The sequence below is a fragment of the Myxocyprinus asiaticus genome, chromosome 34 (assembly GCF_019703515.2).
Source record: "Myxocyprinus asiaticus isolate MX2 ecotype Aquarium Trade chromosome 34, UBuf_Myxa_2, whole genome shotgun sequence".
NCBI lineage: Eukaryota > Metazoa > Chordata > Actinopteri > Cypriniformes > Catostomidae > Myxocyprinus > Myxocyprinus asiaticus.
Window position 1 is genome coordinate 4,120,892 of NC_059377.1, and position 20,499 is coordinate 4,141,390.

The 20,499-nt window shown below is 43.6% G+C and overlaps 1 protein-coding gene across 2 annotated transcripts in view; it reads left to right on the top strand.

Moving 5' to 3' along the window:
* The window catches only part of LOC127425694 (glucocorticoid modulatory element-binding protein 1-like), a 32,461-nt gene extending 16,226 nt beyond the window's left edge, over nt 1-16,235 (top strand). For both annotated transcript variants that reach the window (XM_051671922.1, XM_051671923.1), the window contains exons 6-10: nt 1,410-1,558; nt 1,827-1,958; nt 2,755-2,892; nt 14,328-14,450; nt 14,864-16,235. In XM_051671922.1, the coding sequence (XP_051527882.1) occupies nt 1,410-1,558; nt 1,827-1,958; nt 2,755-2,892; nt 14,328-14,450; nt 14,864-15,654 (1,333 nt within the window). In that variant the 3' untranslated portion in view covers nt 15,655-16,235. The remainder of the gene's footprint in view (nt 1-1,409; nt 1,559-1,826; nt 1,959-2,754; nt 2,893-14,327; nt 14,451-14,863) is intronic.
* Nucleotides 16,236-20,499: the final 4,264 nt, after the last annotated feature.

Below are 20,499 nucleotides of genomic sequence, written 5' to 3' on the forward strand. Positions count from 1 at the left end.
GTAACTGAGTCAGTTTTGTAGGCCTCCTTGCTCGCACATGCTTTTTCGGATTGAGGTCTGGGCTTTGTGATGGCCACTCCAATACCTTGACTTTGTTGTCCTTAAGCCATTTTGCCACAACTTTGGAGGTATGCTTGGGGTCATTGTCCATTTGGAAGACCCATTTGTGACTGAGCTTTAACTTCCTGGCTGATGTCTTGAGATGTTACTTCAATATATCCACATCATTTTCCTTCCTCATGATGCCAGCTATTTTGTGAAGTGCACCAGTCTCTCCTGCATCAAAGCACCCCCACAACATGATGGGGCCACCCCCATCTTCACGGTTAAGATGTTGTTCTTCGGCTTGCAAGCCTCACCCTTTTTCCTCCAAACATGACGATGGTCATTATGGCCAAACAGTTCAGTTTTTGTTTCATCAGACCAGAAGACATTTCTCCAAAAAATAAGATCTTTGTCCCCATGTGCACCTATTAATTTAAACCATAGTAATAATACAGGAACACCAAACTATGGTTATAAAAAAAAAACAATCTTTAAAAAAAAACAAAAAAAACAAAAAAAAAAACATCATGGGTACTACAGTATTTCAATAATAATAATACCATGGTTAATTTGTGGGACGGTTCTTACAAAAAAAAAAGAAGAAAAAAAAAGAAGAAAAAAAAAGGTTACTACAATCATGTTATAGTTTACTATTGTTAAACCATGGTTAATTTTTGTAAGGGCATTTTTTTTTTTTTTTTGTGGTTTTAAAAGCCATGGTTTAACCATCGTTTGTGGTACTTGCACCACACATTAACCATGGTGGTACTATAGTAAAACTGTAGTAACCATTTTTTGTTTTACTACAGGTGGCGAAGTGATTATGATTATTAACATAATTTTGGTTTTCCTGTATTATTACTATCAAATATTACGGTTAGTTTTTGGTTACTGTAGTAAAACCATGGTTAATTTTCTGAAGGGATAGATAAAGGTATTGCAAGGGAACACAAAACTTGTTGTGATGGAACATAAAACTAGATTCCCTCCCATCCTTCTTAAGGTCTCCGTAGTAATGCTTTGCTTCGTTTACTCCTGTGCTGTTGGTTTGCTTTTGGGTCCAATATAGTTTGCACTGCCCTATCCATCAATAGCAGCTTATTTAAGTTATGGAAGTTTAAACTGAGTAATTTATGCAGATTCGTTTTAAGGAATGCTCTTTTTGGCCTGGAGAGGCAGTTTTGAGTTATGAAAGTTACAGTATGTTTTCATTATATATCCAACTCTTTTATCTTCAAGATCAAGTTAAACTCAGTTTCTCATGATATGACTCCTTTAAGTTTAAAAAAACAAACAAATATTATTCAGCTGAGGATAAGTCATATAAATCTCTGAAATGTTTTTTATGTGTGTGTGTTGTGTAGGAAGATGATGGACTCAGGTCAGCTGGATTTCTATCAGCACAGTACACTTTGTACAAACACCTGCCGCAGCACTAAGTTTGACCTGCTCATCAACAACACACGCTTCCCACCGGACAGCAGTGGTGTCAACACACCCACCACAGCTCAGGGTTAGACACACACACACACACATCCATGCATACATAATAATAATAATAATAATAATAATAATAATACTAATTTGACAAAATAAAATCATATTGTCAGTGTTTGAAAAAAGTCTGAAAAAAGGATCTTGTGCTCCCACACACATGCATGCATGTATAGCTACACTGGAAGTTTGCTATCAGAAGATGTTTTGCCTGTGCTTTAATGGTTTAATTGTGTGTGTGTGTGTGTGTGTGTGTGTGTGTGTGTGTGTGTGTGTGTGACGTGTAGGGCATGTTTCTGTGGCTAATGGAGGTCTGGTGAATGTGGCGGTGGAGAAGACAGAAGATGTGATGGGTACGGTGGAGTGGAGCGCGGCTACTGTAGAAACCTCAGAGAAAAGAGACTCAACTGACATCTCAGGTAAACATCAGAGCTAAAAATGTTTTTTGAAAAGTTCTATAATAATGCGTGAACAAAGCTGCAGGATTAATGGTTTGAATGTCTCTGACATAATAAGTCTGCTCTTAAAGCGTTTGAGCCAATCACAAAGTTCTGAAAGAGCTGATGCAATAACTTGACAAAGTTTAGTTGTAAGACTGACGTGGGAGTCGAATGTTTTGATTATCTATGTTGTGGAAAGAAATTTTTCATTGGACAAATGCTGAAATGAAAGCACGTTTCCACCACATGAAAAAAAAAGTGCTATTGGTAAGTCATATTTATGAGAGAAAAAGTCATAATTATTTCATTCAAAGTCATAATTATAAAATATTCAGTCATTTTCATGACATAAAAGTCATTATTATGAGATCAAAAAGTCATATTTATAAGTCATAATTATTAGATTCCAAATCATAATTTTAAGATAGTTGTAATTATGAGGTAAAGTCATAATTATTAGATAAAAAGCCATAATTATGAGATATTGAGTCATATTAATGACATGAAAAGGTCATAATAACTAGCCTTCTTCGGCACAGCTGCTTAAACAATTTCTGGCAAATTACATCATAGATGTCATTTAATGGCATTTTGGTGATGGTGTGTGTATGGCAGCAATTCAATAAAAGACAGAAAGCCGTTGTATGTGTAAATAGCACACGTAAAAGGTAAACCAACAATTTTAATGCAATTTAACAGGCTTCATGTGTGAAAGCGGCTTATGATTATAAAAACTGAGAGATCATGACAATTATGCTGTGTGTTTGTCCTACAGATGAGACGTTGAGTTTCTGGAGGGGTATCGCTGAGGTGGGGCTGATGGGGGAGGTGGTGTCTAATATTCGCTCTGAGCTGTTGGGTCTGCTGAGAGGAGTTCAGCTGCGCACTGACCAGAGCTTGCTACAGGACGCAGGTCAGGATCAAAATATATTACACACAATATATGCCAATTCAGTGTCTCCTCTCAAAATTCATTTGGAAATTACTTTGTATAGGGGTGGGCAGTATGAACAAAATCAGATATAATGGTATGCCTAATTTAATATCAGTTATTTTTGATGAATGAAATTTATTTATTACAGTGCTTGAACAGATTACCAAAAACTGGTTAAAGTCAACACCACCACAAGAAATAGACTGGAAAACAGCAATAGATTAAAAATATAGTATGACATTTATAATTTATAAGATAAAAAATCAAGAGTACATGTTGGATGAAAAATGGCAGAAAAGAAGTACATATACATATTTTGTAAGAAGTACATATTTACTATAAATACATATAGTAAATTGACTAATCCCAGCTCATGAGATATTAGGAATTATAAACCCTTAAATTTTTTTTAGATATTTAAATGAGTAATATATAGCTTAAAAATGTCACATTACATTACATATACATTATAGTTAAATTATATACAAAAACAGAGTGTGGACCCGGCAGCATCAAAAGCATGATATATATATATATATATATATATATATATATATATATATATATATATATTTATACACACACACACTGGCGGCCAAAAGTTTGGAATAATGTTCAGATTTTTCTCTTATGAAAATAAATTGGTACTTTAATTCACCAAAGTGGCATTCAACTGATCACAATGTATCACAAAATGTTCAGAACTTCTTAAACTACTTCAAAGAGTTCTCATTAAAAAATCCTCCACGTGCAGCAATGACAGCTTTGCAGATCCTTGACATTCTAGCTGTCAGTTTGTCTAGATACTCAGGTGACATTTCACCCCACGCTTCCTGTAGCACTTGCCATAGATGTGGCTGTCTTGTCGGGCACTTCTCATGCACCTTACAGTCTAGCTGATCCCACAAAAGCTCAATGGTGTTAAGATCCATAACACTCTTTTCCAATTATCTGTTGTCCAGTGTCTGTGTTTCTTTGCCCACTCTAATCTTTTCTTTTTTTTTTTTTTCTGTTTCAAAAGTGGCTTTTTCTTTGCAATTCTTCCCATAAGGCCTGCACCCCTGAGTCTTCTCTTTACTGCTGTACATGAAACTGGTGTTGAGCAGGTAGAATTCAATGAAGCTGTCAGCTGAGGACATGTGAGGCATCTGTTTCTCAAACTAGAGACTCTGATGTACTTATCCTCTTGTTTAGTTGTACAACTGGCCTTCCACATCTCTTTCTATCCTTGTTAGAGTCAGTTGTCCTTTGTCTTTGAAGACTGTAGTGTACACCTTTGTATGAAATCTTCGTTTTTTTGGGCAATTTCAAGCATCGTATAGCCTTCATTCCTCAAAACATTGATTGACTGATGAGTTTCTAGAGAAAGCTGTTTCTTTTTTGCCATTTTTGACCTAATATTGACCTTAAGACATGCCAGTCTATTGCATACTGTGGCAACTCAAAAACAAACACACAGACAATGTTAAGCTTCATTTAACGAACCAAATAGCTTTCAGCTGTGTTTGATGTAATGTTAAGTGATTTTCTAGGACCAAATTAGCAATTTAGCATGATTACTCAAGGATAAGGTGTTGGAGTGATGGCTGCTGTCTAAATTCCACCTCTGCAGATGGTTGGAAATCTACACAGCCGCTGTGCGACACAGCATTTGAAATGAATGAACTCTGGTCTGTCGTGTTATTTGTCGAATGCAGTAAAAGGGCGGCTTCAGTTCAGTGAGATGAAAGAAAATTATATGCAAAAATGTAATGTATACTTTTCAAGTTTAAATAAAATTGTAAGGAGTAAAAAGTACTATTTTGTCATTGGAAATGTAATTAAGTAAAAGTACAAGTATTCAATTTAAATTGCACTCGAGTAAAGTACAAATCTCAAAATATAATACTTAAGTATAATACTTAAGTATTTTTACTCAATTACTTTACACCCATGGGTACAGCTACTTATTCATGCAATTATGTAATCAGCCAATCGTGTGGCAGCAGTGCAGTGCATAAAATCATGCAGATACAGGTCAGGAGCTTCAGTTAATGTTCACATCAACCATCAGAATGGGGAAAAAATGTGATCTCAGTGATTTGGACCGTGGCATGATGGTTGGTGTCAGACAGCTGGTTTGAGTATTTCTGTAACTGCTGATCTCCTGGGATCTTCACACACAACAGTCTCTAGAGTTTACTCAGAATGGTGCCAGAAATGAAAAACATCCAGTGAGCAGCAGTTCTGTAGACAGAAATGCCTTGTTGATGAGAGAGGTCAACAGAGAATAGCCAGAATGGTTCGAACTGACAGAAAGGCTACGGTAACTCAGATAACCGCTCTGTACAATTGTAGTGAGAAGAATAGCATCTCAGAATTTACTACATGTCAAACCTTTAGGCGGATGAGCTGTAACAGCAGAAGACCACGTCGGGCACTTTATTAGGACCATGGGGACCAGGGGTCTGTTACTATAGACTGTACTTTACTGTTACTGTAGACTGTGAATTTCTCATATATCTTCCCATAACAGGATGATGTCCACCTCCGGTGTGTGTGATGTCATTTCCTAACATACAGTATATATTCAATGAAAGGTCGTGGTATCATGACATAACAGGGTGCGCAATAAATCAAGGGACACGTAAAAAAAAAAATTAAAAAAAACTCCTATCAGTGTTAAAATTACACATTTACCATGAATACATGTTAGTGAGAGAATGTAACACTAAACTCTTAACTGTATGTGGAGGAAAAATAGAAATCCTATGATTTAGCATTTATTTTTCTCGATGTTTGACTTGCAGTTTTTGGGACATGAGGAAGTGGCACAGTGCAATAGAAAAGGATTTCAATTATTAAAAATTAAACTTTTAAGCCCACAGAAGTGTGTAACATCATAAAACGTTTTTATTCTTTTTAACAAGCCTATCAAAATTGTAATCGGGTGAAATTAATCAATATAAATACCACACACACTTGTAATGGGGACTTAAATGTCAAAGAATTGTAGGAATGACCCATATTTACAGGCGTTCCTGTGTGAGACGCTGCTTTACATTGAAAAACAGCTTGGACAGATGCAAAAAACATGTTCAGTTCGAATGTACCCTACTAAACTTAAAATGAAAAACGCTTTAATACAATGACCAGGAAGAAGAGAGAAAGGGAGAGAAAAGGCTTAACATGAAAATAGTGCATTTGTCCTTGGATTAGTGTCATTGTTTTGGCAGTAAATAGTGTTTATCATAAGGGAAATGTAAGAAAATGAAAGTGTTTTAACTATACTGTACATTTATTTTGACTCTGAACAATGGAATGAATAAAATGTAATGGCTTGTCCTGAATAGGTGCATTTACTGGTGTTTTAAAATCCCAAAAGAGGGAAACAATTAACATGTACTCGAATGCTATATGATTTTGACAAAATTATCTTGCTTATCTTGATAATTTTGACAGAAAACACGCACTGATTGTCACTGATCGTCTGTGTAAATCAACAGCCAATATCTCACACAACTCATGCGAAAGGTGTGTGTATTTCAGGTCAATTTCTCTCGATTCTCAGCAGTTTGGGTGTGTGATTCTAAAATATGGGACAAATGGCATCACGTATGGATTTCACACGGAACGCAATTTTCTCCCTTAATTACGGGACGATTCCTTATTTTACAGGACGTTTGGCATATTTCATTAATTAATTTTGCCTGATACTGCTTCAGCGTGAGGGTGACTCTCTCTCCACTCACTGTCATAAATTCCCTCAGTCGATGATGGTGGCGACAACGGTTGTCAGGGGCGGGGAATGGCAGAATTCTAGTGATAATGCACCATTTACAAAAAAAGAATCTCCAGTTTCACAAAACAGCATCCGATACAGTTAAAGGGAGAGTAGATTATAAACTTCTGAAGCAGCAGAACAAGTGGGAATACCGAGGATATATGCAAATATTGATCCTTAGAAGTCGTTATACGCAAACAGCCCTGGGAAAAAAGTAAGCATACTGCGTATACGTGCGTATGGCCCCGACTACACCACTGGCGAGCATGCGCGCCCAATCACACACACATATAGAGACTCGAGTTTCAACCAACAAACAGAGCCGTACCCCTGCAACTTGAGCAGTACTGTACAACAGTTTCCATATTATCCAAAATAACTTTAAATATGTGCAAGTGTTTCAGTGTATTTCACCATAATCAGCCTCCCATTGTAGAAAGCACCTGGCCTTGCGCTTCCCCTCCCCCTCAGTTTAGCTCTCACATATGGACACACACACATACTTGGAAGCCAAGTCAGCACACAGTTGTTTAGCAATGGAAAAGCTATATACAAAGATGGCGACTCTCGCTGCTGCTGAGAACGTCCTGGTTACTTGCGTAACCTCTGTTCCCTGATGGAGGGAACGAGACATTGTGTCGACGTAGTGACACTAGGGGTCACTCTTGGGAGCCTGAAACACCTCTGGTCTTTGATAAAAGGCCAATAAAAATTGGCAAGTGGTATTTACATGCCACTCCCCCGGACATACGGGTATAAAAGGAGCTGGTATGCAACCACTCATTCAGGTTTTATGCTGAGGAGCCGAGACAAGGTCCGGCCATTTCAGCGGGTAGTTCAGCATTGTGGCAGGAGGGACACAACGTCTCGTTCCCTCCATCAGGGAACGGAGCTTACGCAAGTAACCAGGATGTTCCCTATCTGTCACTCACTCGACGTTGTGTCGATGTAGTGACACTAGGGGTCCCTATACGAAACGCCGCAACTGGCTGAACTGTGTTATGTGAACTGGCGGTGTGTGACGGGTAGACCACTGTGTGCTTCGTAGCCAGCGCACCAGGCCGACCCGTAACCTCCCCCAACATAGTTATGAGTGTCGAACGGCCCTTTGGGGACAAGTCGACTATCCAAAAGATAGAGACAGGCTAACCCAGTTGTGGCCTCTTTTCCCCTTCTTTTTTTCCACTCCCTAAAAAAAGAAGGGGGATTATCTGACTGGGCCACCAGGTCTAGTCGGGGGGTGTCCCTCCCAAGGGAAGGACACCGCGGAGACCACACCTCACCCAAAGAGAGGGGGGAATATTTAAGTGGAAAAATACGTCACATGGTCTTGCCGACCATGTGGAGAGTCTCATGGTAGATCCTACCCAATGGTGGAGGAGTTGCTACAAACATGGAGACTGTGGCAGAGGGGGCAACTGCCCAAGAATGACACAGTTTGCCAACAGGGAAACGAATTAGCGGAAGATATACATCGCATGGGGTTACCTTACAGGGAACCGCCACATGCGGAGCACGTACCCCAGAACAGGGCTCTTAGTTATCACATGTACTGGGCCGGCAGAAAGTCTCTCCGAAAACTCAACTGCCACAGGGCTCGGAGGAAGTCAACCAGGGAACATAGTTTGTGAACAGTACTGGGAATTAATGGCGCACATCTTCAGCTCAGAGGAGGTGAAAGGCGCTATGTGCAAGCGATACACCCGGCCGGCCTTATAGAACCTTGCAAAGGTGTTGGGTGTTGCCCAGCCTGCTGCTCTGCAAATATCTGTTAGAGAGGCACCCCTGGCCAGGGCCCAGGAGGCCGCTACACCCCTGGTAGAATGGGCTCATAGCTCTACTGGAGGCGGCACGTCCTGGGCGTGATATGCCATAGCTATGGCGTCAATGAGCCAGTGGATGATCCTCTGCTTGGAGACAGCGCTTCCTTTCTGCTGTGCACCAAAGCAGACAAAGAGCTGCTCAGAGATCCTAAAGCTCTGCGTGCGATCCAAATAGATGCGTAAAGCGCGCACCGGACACGGCAATGACAGGGCTGGGTCTGCCTCCTCCTGGGGCAGCGCTCGCAGATTAACCACCTGGTCCTTAAAAGGGGTTGTGGAAACCTTGGGCACATAGCCCGGTCGGGGTCTCAGGATCACGTAAGAGTAGCCCGGACCGAAATCCAGGCACGTTTCGTTGACAGAGAATGCTTGCAGGTCTCCTACCCTCTTGATGGAAGTGAGCGCAGTCAGGAGGGCAGTCTTCAAGGAGAGTGCCTTAAGCTCAGCTGACTGCAAAGGCTCAAAGGGGGATCGCTGTAGACCCTGAAGAACTACCGAAAGGTCCCATGAGGGAACGAGGTGCAGTCTGGAGGGGTTCAGCCTCCTGGCACCTCTCAGGAACCTGATGATCAGGTCGTGCTTCCCTAAGGACTTACCGTCCACTGTGTCATGGTGTGCTGCTATAGCAGCAACGTACACCTTCAAGGTGGAAGGGGACAGCCGCCCTTCCAACCTCTCCTGCAGGAAGGAAAGCACCGATCTGACTGTGCATCTCTGGGGGTCTTCCCGTCGGGAAAACACCACTAAGTGAACAGACGCCACTTAAAGGCATACAGGCGCCTCATAGAGGGGGCCCTAGCCTATATGATAGAGTCTACCTCCACGGGTGGTAGACCGCTTATGTCCATCCAGGGGCCAGACATGGATATTCCAGAGCTCTGGTCGCGTGTGCCAGATGGTGCCCCGTCCCTGAGAAAGAAGGTCCTTCCTCAGGGGAATTCGCCCAAATGCAAGAAGGCTCACTGGGGGAAACGCATATTTGCATAGGCCAGGAGGCCAGCTGTGTGCCAGCGCGTCTATGCCGAGGGGTGCCTTGGTCAGGGCTTACCAGAGCGGGCAGTGGGAGGATTCTTGGGAGGTGAACAGGTCTACCTGTGCCTGTCCAAATCGACTCCAAATCAGCTGGACCACCTGAGGGTGGAGTCTCCACTCTCCCCTGAGGGTAACCTGCCATGATAGCGCATCTGCTGTAGTGTTGAGGTCGCCCGGGATGTGAGTGGCTCGCAGCAACTTGAAGTGCTGCTGACTCCAGAGGAGGAGACAGCGGGCGAGTTGTGACATACAGCGAGAGCGCAGACCACCTTGGCGGTTGACGTATGCTACCATTGCCGTGTTGTCTGTCCGAACTAACACGTGCTTGCCCTGGATCAACAGCCGAAACCTCCACAGGGCGAGCAGAATTGCCAACAACTCGAGGCAGCTGATGTGCCAATGCAGTCGCGGGCCCATCCACAAGCCGGCGGCTGCGTGCCCGTTGCAAACAGTGCCCCAGCCCATTTTGTAGGCATTTGTCGTGACCACGACGTGCCTGGAGACCTGCTCTAGGGGAACACCTGCCCGTAGAAATAAGAGGTTGGTCCAAGGGCTGAAAAGACGGTGACAGACCGGCGTTATGACCACGCGATGTGTCCCGTGGTGCCATGCCCATCTCGGGACTCGAGTCTGAAGCCAGAGCTGAAACGGTCTCATATGCATCAACCCGGGCGGGATGGCCACCGCTGAGGACGCCATATGCCCCAGGAGCCTCTGAAAGAGTTTCAGTGGAACCGCTGTTTTCTGTTTGAACCAGCACCGACTGTGCGTGCTCGTTCGCGAGGCGCGCTATCAAAGAGACTGAGTCCAACTCCAAACCGAGGAAAGAGATGCTCTGAACCGGGAGGAGCTTGCTCTTTTCCCAGTTGACCTGAAGCCAAGTCCCTGTGTTCACACAACATGTCCCGAGAGTGAGGATTAGCCAATCGTCAAGATAGTGGGCATTCGCATTCTCAACTTCGCTTAACGGGGCAAGGGCTGCCTCTGCGACCTTCGTGAAGACGCGAGGGGACAAGGACGGGCCGAAAGGAAGGACCTTGTACTGATACGCCTGACCCTCAAATGCAAACCGCAGGAAGGGTCTGTGTCGAGGTAGAATCGAGACGTGGAAGTACGTGTCCTTCAGGTCTACCGCTGCGAACCAATCCTGATGCCGGTCGCTCTCCAGAATGTGTTTTTGCTTTAGCATCTTGAACGGGAGTCTGTGTAAAGCCCGGTTCAGTACTCGCAGGTCCAAGATTGGCCGCAACCCACCGCCTTTTTTCGGTACGATGAAGTAGGGGCTGTAAAACCCCTTCTTCATCTCGGCCGGAGGGACAGGTTCTATCGCACCCTTCCGTAGGAGGGTAGCGATCTCCGCATGCAAGGTAGCAGTGTTTTCGTCCTTCACCAAGGTGAAGTGGATACCGCTGAACCTGGGCGGACACCTGGCGAACTGAATCACGTAGCTGAGTCGGACGGTCCGGACCAGCTATCGCGACGGATTGGAAAGCACAAGCCATGCATCCAAGTTCCGCGCAAGGTGGGCCAAAGAGACAACGTCATCGGACGTACCGGCAGGTGGGGCCTCGCGACGGGGCGGAGCTCGAGGTGCCACACCATGTCGTGGCCGTGCTGAGTCTAGGGACATCGAAGCACTTACCTGGCTCCTTGCAACCACCCCCGGAACAGCCTGGGACGGGGGAGGAAGAGGCCTGTCCTCGCAACCCGTGGAGACTGTCATATCGGGGGCGGATGTGTGCCACAGCTGGGCATGCATGTGCGAGGAGACCGCTGCTGGAGCGCCAATCCTGCAAGGAAAAACCCGTGGACGGTGGTCGTGATGACGTCTGTGCACACTGGGTATGTGACCCAGGGAAGGAGGAAACCGCTCTTTTGCTGAACTGTTGGGTACCGCAGCCACTTGGGCATGTGGGGAAATCAAACAAAAAAGCAACAAAAGATTGTCCACCCGGCCCTCCACTGGGGAATGTAGTTGTCTTACTACCAGCTCCAGTTGAGTGGGTTTCGTCGACCCTGGGTCACCTGTCTCAGGGGCGGTTTGACGACCTTTGTGGGTTCTTAGCGGCCGACTGTGAGACGGGTGCCGTTTGCTTCCTGCGGTGGGCTCCACGCCGAGGCCGGGCCGAAGGGACGGGCTGCGGCGGAGCCGGTGCAGTCACCGCAGGGGGACGCCCTTGGTGACGAGCAGATGGGGTGCGGGATCTTGAGCCGCACCGGGGCAGGATATGCCGGCTAGCCTCCGTCTGCTGCTTCACCGTCGAGAACTGCTGGGCAAAGTCCTCGACGGTGTCGCCGAATAGACCAGCCTGGGAGATGGGGGCAGCAAGGAACCGTGTCTTGTTGGCCTCACCCATCTTGACCAGGTTGAGCCAAATGTGGTGCTCCTGGACCACTAATGTGGACATTGTCCGCCTGAGAGACCGCGCCGTGGCCTTCGTCGCTCGCCGAGCACAGTTCCTGCGTCAGATCTGGGGCGGAACTACCCTCGTGCAGTTCTTTAAGCGCCTTGGCTTGGTGGACCTGCAGGAGAGCCATGGCGTGCAGGGCAGAGGCGGCTTGTCCAGCAGCGCTGTAGGCTTTAGCCATCAGGGACAATGTGAACCTACAGGGCTTGGACGGGAGCTTTGGGTGTCCACCACCTGGGGAATCACCATATAGCCCCTGGCTGACCAGCCATCAAGGGTAGTGAGGGCGGGGGAATTGAGGAATCGGGACTGGGCAGTAAAAGGTGCCTCCCACGATTTTCCTCCTGCACTTCTGGGAAGAAAGGCACTGTAGTGGGGCGTGGCTGCTTTGAGCGGGCCCAGGAACCAGTCATCGAGCCGCTAGGGTTCAGGGGAGAGCGGATGGTTCCACTCTAGCCCGACGCTCGCGGCTGCCCGGGAAAGCATGTCCGTCATCTCTGCATCAGCCTGTGACTGGGCAATCGACCCCGAAGGGGGGAGCCCAGCTGAGGCTTTTGCGTCCGACTGGACAAGCCTGCTCTCCGATGCTGCGCTCAGAAGCTCATCAGCTTCGCGAGCTACGAACAAGAGACCGAACTCGCCATGAGACGTGCCGGCGGACTCATCTGGAAGCCCGATTGGGGCAGACGAGCGTGCTGGGGAATGGGAGGTCTGCGGGGGGATACCCGGCGGAGGCGGTCCCATTGGGGTCCCCAAATTGCCCCCAGTGCTAGCCGCGCTGGCCTCAAACCCGTAAGTAGAAGGACCGAGGCGGGGGACCGCAATGTTGCCATGGTTATGTTCTTGCAGTGAGAACATGAACCATCCACGAACGCTGCCTCCGTGTGGGTCGCGCCCAGACACGAAAGACAGCGATCATGACTGTCTGAAGTTGAGAGGTAACGACCACAACCAGGAATAACACACAATCGGTAAGGCATCTTTAAAAAGACGCGTCTTTAAAAAGACGTTCCATGTGTGCCGCTCTTTTAGAGAAATATACTCTTTCAGAAAATATACTCTCTTTTTTCTGTCGAAGTGCCCAGGGGCGTTCTCTGCAGTGCACCAGTGCAGAGGAGGAAGAAGCCACTGAAATGCGCCGTCAGATCCAGCAGAGGTGAATGAACAGTCGTGAGAATTCAGCTCAATGAGCATGACCGTTCGGCTCTGAAGAGAATATCTGAATGAGTGGTTGCATACCAGCTCCTTTTATACCCGTATGTCTGGAGGAGTGGCATGCAAATACCACTCGCCAATTTTTATTGGCCTTTTATCAAAGATCAGAGGTGTTTCGGGCTCCCAAGAGTGACCCCTAATGTCACTACGTCGACACAATGTCTCGTTCCCTCCATCAGGGAACAGAGGTTACGCAAGTAACCAGGACGTTCTCAGCAGCAGCGAGAGTCGCCATCTTTGTATATAGCTTTTCCATTGCTAAACAACTGTGCGCTGACTTGGCTTCCAAGTATGTGTGTGTGTCCATATGTGAGCTTACACAACGTTGAGTGAGTGACAGATAGGGAAGTATATTTAAACTTACATCTTGGCAATTTAAAGCGATGTTATTGCTGATGAGAGCTGCATTAAACCCAGGTAATTCCACACATGATCTCTCTCTGTTTCTCTCTTTCTCTCGCTCTCACACAAGCACACACAAACACACGCCACCTTGTTACTCCGATGCTGAAAAGCAGCATATTCTCTGTTGCTAGTTCTAAAGTGACGTTTTCGAACTAGCAACGAAGGCTTGGGCTGTCTCAAAGCTAGAAGCTGAATCCGTGGCAGAAGAAAGTAATTCCACTCACAAGAGCTTTTTAGGGATGAAAAACAGAAAATGTCTTGATATAAAAACCTGAACGATGTCTTAAGGTGTGGTAACTGTGGAATAAGCAGCCCGTTGAATTGTTGAAAAATAACACTGCACGTCGTGGCCGCGTTACCACCTCGGGGTGTACATTATTTTTCAATACTTCAACTGTCAGTCGTCAATTATTCCTTACTTAAATAATAAAAAGCAGTCCTGCCCACTGATAGCCACGTGAATATATCTACCACTGTATAACTGGTATAGCGAAAATAGGTTGAGACATTTCTACAGTCACAAGGTACAGTACGTCTATACCGCCTTACTGCCGGCCCTAACTGTAAAGTGAAGCTTTATGTATGGTTAAGTTGTATATAAATTAGATCAGTAGGTGTCTCTCTTGGTAACAACATGGCACAATGATGTTCTGTTGGTATTCAAGTACTGAGGATAGAATGTGGCTTAATGTCGTGCTAGAGCCTGTAAATGAAGTAAACTGCTGTTTGTGTTCATGAGATGTTATGATGTTATGGTCTGTTCTGCAGAGATTGCAGTTCTGAGTAACCTGGCACAAGTCTTTGAACTGCTCGACTCCATCAAACACATTCTGAATGTTCGAAGGCAACTGACAGACCCCGAGCAGACACAGGTCCTCAGAACACTGACAAGTAAGTGATTTCACACTAGAGCTTTTGATGTGAACTTGATTGGTGCCCTTGGTTGGTGTGAACGCTGTTTTTCAAGTGTAAACCAAGGAACCGCACCCAAGTCTGCTGGAAAATGGTGGTCAGGGGGTTGGTTCATGTAAATTCCAGTATCGGTTGCAGTTGATATGAAAGCAATCTGGCCAAATTGGCAGAAGTTAACTGCTATTGATGACATAATTTGCTTATTGTAGTATAATGCATTTATCATAGCTGCTTAACTCTGCAGAAATTTCCTTTAGTGAGCAGCTCGTATTCTTTATATTAAACACATCCTCAGCTGACATCCTTCCTCATGTATACTTGGACAGACAGTAGCTAGTTTATAACTTTCCATGTAAACTTACTGACAGGCACTCTCTAATGTTTATATTTAGCATTGGAGCAGCAGGTGGAAGAACAGAAGCGGCAGCATTCTCTCAGCTGGTTGTCTCCATCACAGGCCCTCAGCAGTCAAGTTATCCCCTCCACCCCTCCTGCCAAACGCGCTCCCAAACGACCCCGCCTCCAGCGTCCCGCCTCCACCACAGTGCTCAACACATCCATAGCCCAACCCCTCACCCTCCAGCCCCAACAGTTCACTGTCCTCTCCCCGATCACCCTCTCCTCCATCGGCCAGTCATTCACCGTGGCCGGCCTCGCTCAACCATCCAACACTGTCACCCTACACGCTCTGCACGCCGGCTCGCAGCTCTTCACACGAATTGCTGCAGTTCCTGATGGAAAAACAGAGTCTTTTACCCTCCACCCCGCTTCTGGCCTCACGTTATTTGGCGCCACGCCTGTTCAGGACCACGGACAGCTTGGGACCATGATGAGCCCTGTAGAGCTAGTCCAGCTGGCGCAGAAAGCGACAACACATGGTGTAGCCCAAGGTACAGTAGTGATGCAAGAGGGCATGGTTAGGGTTGTACAAGAGGATGAGAACCAAGCTGATGCAACCCTTATTGAGATCAACCCAGCAGATGCTGACCACAACATGGGCGTCATGGAGCTGCAGCTCGAGGGAGACGTGGTAAGAACCGTGGTGGGGAGCAGCGAGGAGGTGGTGCAGGGGGAAGCAGAGGAGGAGACGGGGGAGATTCAGCTGGACGCCAACGGTCAGTTCCACAATCTGCCCGTTGTTGTGGTGGAGGAAGAGACGCAGGGTGTCGGTAAAGCCAAATGAGAAGGCAGCAAACTCGCACAAACCTCCCTCAGAGACTGGCAGGCTGAGTCAGACAGGGACGGGAATTGTGTCGCTCCAAGCTGTCTTGTTTTTTTATTACTTCCTGCACAGCCAAGCTCAGCTCTGATATGTCACGTATTTGTAAATGCAAGTTCAATATTCAGTTTGTTCAGTTTTTTATATGAGAACTTCAATAATTTGTGACGTTTTGTTTTGTAGGAGCACATTCAGTATTTTTGAGTGCAGAAGTTAAGATTTGGGCACTTCTTTTTCATTTCACTTTTGTTTCGGTGCCAAAATGTCACAGAATAGCCATGGCCTGATCTCCAGTCTTGTGAATCTTCAATCAGAGTCTTGCGATACTAACAGTTGAACTGATATTTAAGACACTCCCGTATGAGAATTTATACTGTCTATAGTGTTTGTGTAGTAACTGATATGAAAATCATGGTAAATGGCACTAATGTTGAGTAATATGTCAGCATACACAAACACATGAGGATGGATGTGTGACAGATGTCTTTGTGAACGGATGCTGAGTGTCCTTCACTGAAAATAAAATGATTCTTCCTTTCCCTGTACATGATGGGAGAGCGAATGTGCTTTTCTGTTTGTCTGTTACAGTTTTTGAATGAGCACTTAGTCACGGGATTAATGTGACTGACAGTGCCATGATATTACATGAGATAATTATATGTTTTGAACAAAAGTCATTGCTAAAAATACTTACTTCGGAGGTTACACTTTTAATTTTTAAAAGTAGTAATTTTGCAAATGCAGTTAATTTACTATGCTTTGTTCACCCATAATGGAAAATTCTGTCATCATTTACTCAACTACATGCTGTTATTTTCTTTTATTTTCATCTGTGGAACACAAAAGGAGACATTTTGCAGAATGTTCACGCTGCTTGTTTTTCCATACAATGAAAGTGAATAGCATCAGATACTGTCAAGCTCTAAAAAGCTCCATAAAGTAACATGAACATCCACCATAGCTCCTGTGTCATTATGCACCAAATATGATTATACACTAATGAGATTTGAGAGCTTAGCTAGAGGAGAAGATTTTCAGTGAATAATGACTTCAATTTCAGAAGACTTGGAATATAGTGTAGAGTCAAATGGACTACTTTTAAGGTACTTTTTTGTTACTTTTGAAACTTGACAGCACCAGTCCCCATCCACTTTATATAAATGAAGAACATTCTGCTAAACATCTCTTTTGGAAGAGAGAAAATTATGCGTTATTGTTATACACCTTTCAGGGCTTGTTTTTATATCGACAAACCAGTGTGTTCAGTTATAAGATGTAATTACTTTTCCATAAACCACAATTTGGCATTTATTAGTCAAATGGAGACTGACTTTATCATAGAAAACAGTCCAACCCTTCCTGTATCCAGTCCACTTTGATTGATATGACAGAATGACTGTGATTGACAGGTCATTCAGCCAGTCACAGGGCAAGTTGAACAGTTCTTCTCATACAAAAGTAAACAGACCAAGTACTTCAGTATGATAATGAGACTGCACCAGATCGGTGTGAAACATACTGCGCTGACACCTTACATCTGACAAAACCAGCTACTACCTCTATATTTGTTGTTTGAAAACACACTTGGGCATTCGTAATCACTCTTATGCATTAAACTGTTGTGTTGAATAAAAAAAATTGCTAAGAGAAAGATTTGTTTAAATACTAATAAGCCAGAAAAGACTTATCAGTTAATATGTCTTATTTCCTAGTTTTTATGCATTAACGATGACCAAATCTTTAAAGACCCAATATGAAATGGTTTTGACGAGCAGTTTTTGTTTTCTTTACTGTTTTTACGTATCAAATATCAAAGGGAAATCGAAGTATCATATTTTTCAACTTACTTTATACTTTATTGTCCACTGATGTGGAAATGTTTCTTTGGCTTCTCAAAAGAGTAAACAGACAAAAGATATAAAAACACACAGTAATCACACATTAAAACTACATAAAATCCAATAAGAAAAGACATCGTACACCATTATGGTCCCAGAATCTCATGCAGTGATCTCAAATGATCACAGTTACATAACCAAATAAAAAGGATTAAAACTACTATTACACTCCTCCATTAAACACTGTCTGAAGAAAATTGGTTACAGACATTTTTATTAACCTTTTTTAAACATTTTGGAACCTTATACCACCTTCCGGACAGGAGCACTGAAAATTCAGAATGCAGTTTACATTTACACATTCATTTGGCAGATGCTTTTATCCAAAGTGACTTACAAAAGAGGAATACAACATAAGCGATTCATCTTAAGGAGACAGAAGTACAAAAAGTGCTGCATCACAAAGTTTCAGTTGCATCAGAATAATACTATCCAAGACAGATTAGAGTTGTAAGGGGGAAGTCACCCACTGGCCCAAGGAGGGTATCCAATGGCGTGGCTGAAGGTCTCCTGCGTGTTCTGTCTTATCGTGCACGACATTAAATAATACTTTGATTATTTGATTTGAGTTCCATGTTTTATTAATCTTATCATTAATTCTTTTCTTTATTTCATCTGACTCCAATTATGAAAAATGTTGTTGATGTATCTATGCTCTGAATTTTAGTAATTCTCTCTTCTAGACTGCATTTGTTACTTCAATGTTATTTGGGTCCTGTGCTGGTCAGGCACAGGTCCTTTTAACTACAAATTCATCAGTTTCAGATATTAGTAAGTCCTTATAGATTCTCGGCTTTATCCGTTTAGTCTGATTTGGCTAAGTTCATATAGATTCTCGACTCACCGTTTAGCCCCAGTCAATTAAGTTCTGTTTTACAAATTCTCTGTCCTACTCTTAGTATTCCCGTTTAATTCTACTTGGCTAAGTTCTATTATAGATTCTCAGTTCACCGTTTAGCCTTTTAGTACATACTTAACTAATGGGTTACTTCTGAAGTAGCTAAGTTAAGCCAACTCTGACCATAGATTTGTAGTTAACAAGAAATATACTAGAAAACAGTCCTTCAGAATGAATCATAATAACAATTTATTTTACCAGGTAATAGTAATACATTCAAACAATCCAATTAAAATAATAAATCAAACTCAAAGCTATCAGTGAACCAAGCATAATAATATAATTAAAGTTGCATTCCATTCAAACATTTACCAAACATAAGAAAAACAAATTGCAATTACCTTTTAGAGAAAAAACTACACACAATGTTTACTGTGTGGATATTCTGGCTACAGAGAGACCCTGATTCCTTTGTCATCTCTCCTTAAATACCAAAACTATTCTATTGTTATTTCAGATGTGTGTGTTTGATGTTATCCAGGATTTGGTTTACAATTTAGGGGTTTGAAGGTAGACCTCTGAAACTTGTGATTGAGTGTTTGATTGATGTTTACAAAGAATGTACCTAATCTGCATACAGCATCTGGTCTGGGAGAGACCTGGGAGGGGTCATGCCCCTGAAAGAATACATTATTGTACTAAGTTCTTAAATCTTACTTGTGATTTGACTTGCTGAAAGGGAATGAGACTGTTTTACCAGTTGCACTGAGACCTCTTGAATGATACCAAACATGTATGATCAGAAAACCTTTTACATTACAGAACAGGATAAGTCATAACTTAGTTTTTGGTGTCCTTAAAGTGATCTGAGGTTAGAGAGAGAGAGAGCAGATGTGAGTGTGATTTGTGTTTTATGGTCCCCAATCAGTGGGGTGTGTTTTCTCAGGTGGAGATGCTCCTCTGTGTGAGAGTTTTATGACGTTGGTTCTTGCAGAGTTCTTTGACTTTCTCGGAAGTGATGCAAACAATTTTGTGCCAGTCTTACAGAGTGCGACAAGAATAATTTACACCGATCAGCCACAACATTAAAACCACCTGCCTAATATTGTGTAGGTCCCCCTCGTGCTGCCAAAACAGCGCCAACCCGCATCTCAGAATAGCATTCTGAGATTCCCATACCAGGCTGCAATATTAAATATTAAAATACTCTCTACATGACTCTTGTATACCATTTCCAAGACTAGTTGGCTGAAATTGAAACTCTTTAATCTTCGCATGAGGAACAACCTATGGCTTGCTTTCTTAAAAGTGTAATCTGTATTTTCACTATGATTCAGCGTTGTGTCAGTGTACATACCCAAATATTTAAAACTTTCAAAAGTCTCTACAGCCTACCCATTAAGTACTGCTTTCCCTACAATTGCTGTTCATCCACAAATGGCCAATAGCCTGTAGTTTATGGCACAGCCATGCAAACACACACTTCAAAACAACACACACAGACTAAAAGCCAATAACATGAAACTCTTTGGCCACAAGGGGGCACTTGAGCTCCATTGGGCACAATGAGGGAGACATTCAGTAAATATGTAGTAATCCTCTGTGTAGTATGTCGCTGTGAGTGTAATTATGAGAATCTGAAGTGTTGCGTGTGGGTGTATCTGCTTTAATAAAGAGCAGAAATAAGTTGAGTAGACTGCTGTAATCGGCATGTCACATCTCTCACAGTGGTACACCAGATGCTAAATCAGTACTGTCAGGTCAGGTATCTCTGATGGGTGGCTATTGTTAATGATATTGACGACCAGTTTGAGCCACATGTCATTACAGCCACAAGATCTAAACACCCTTAGACAGCTGAGGAAGTATAGAGCTTTAATAAATGTTTCTCCTATAGGTGAAATCTGGCACCTCTTAAATGTAAGTTTGTTCTTTTTTGTGGTGGTTGTATTATGCTGTTCAAGTCACATCATAATGATCCTTTTTATGAGATGATCACACAATGTCATATTTACCTCTCTGGATTTTCTTTAAAGACCCTAAGAAATCAAAAGTTGTGTGACTTTTAGTTCA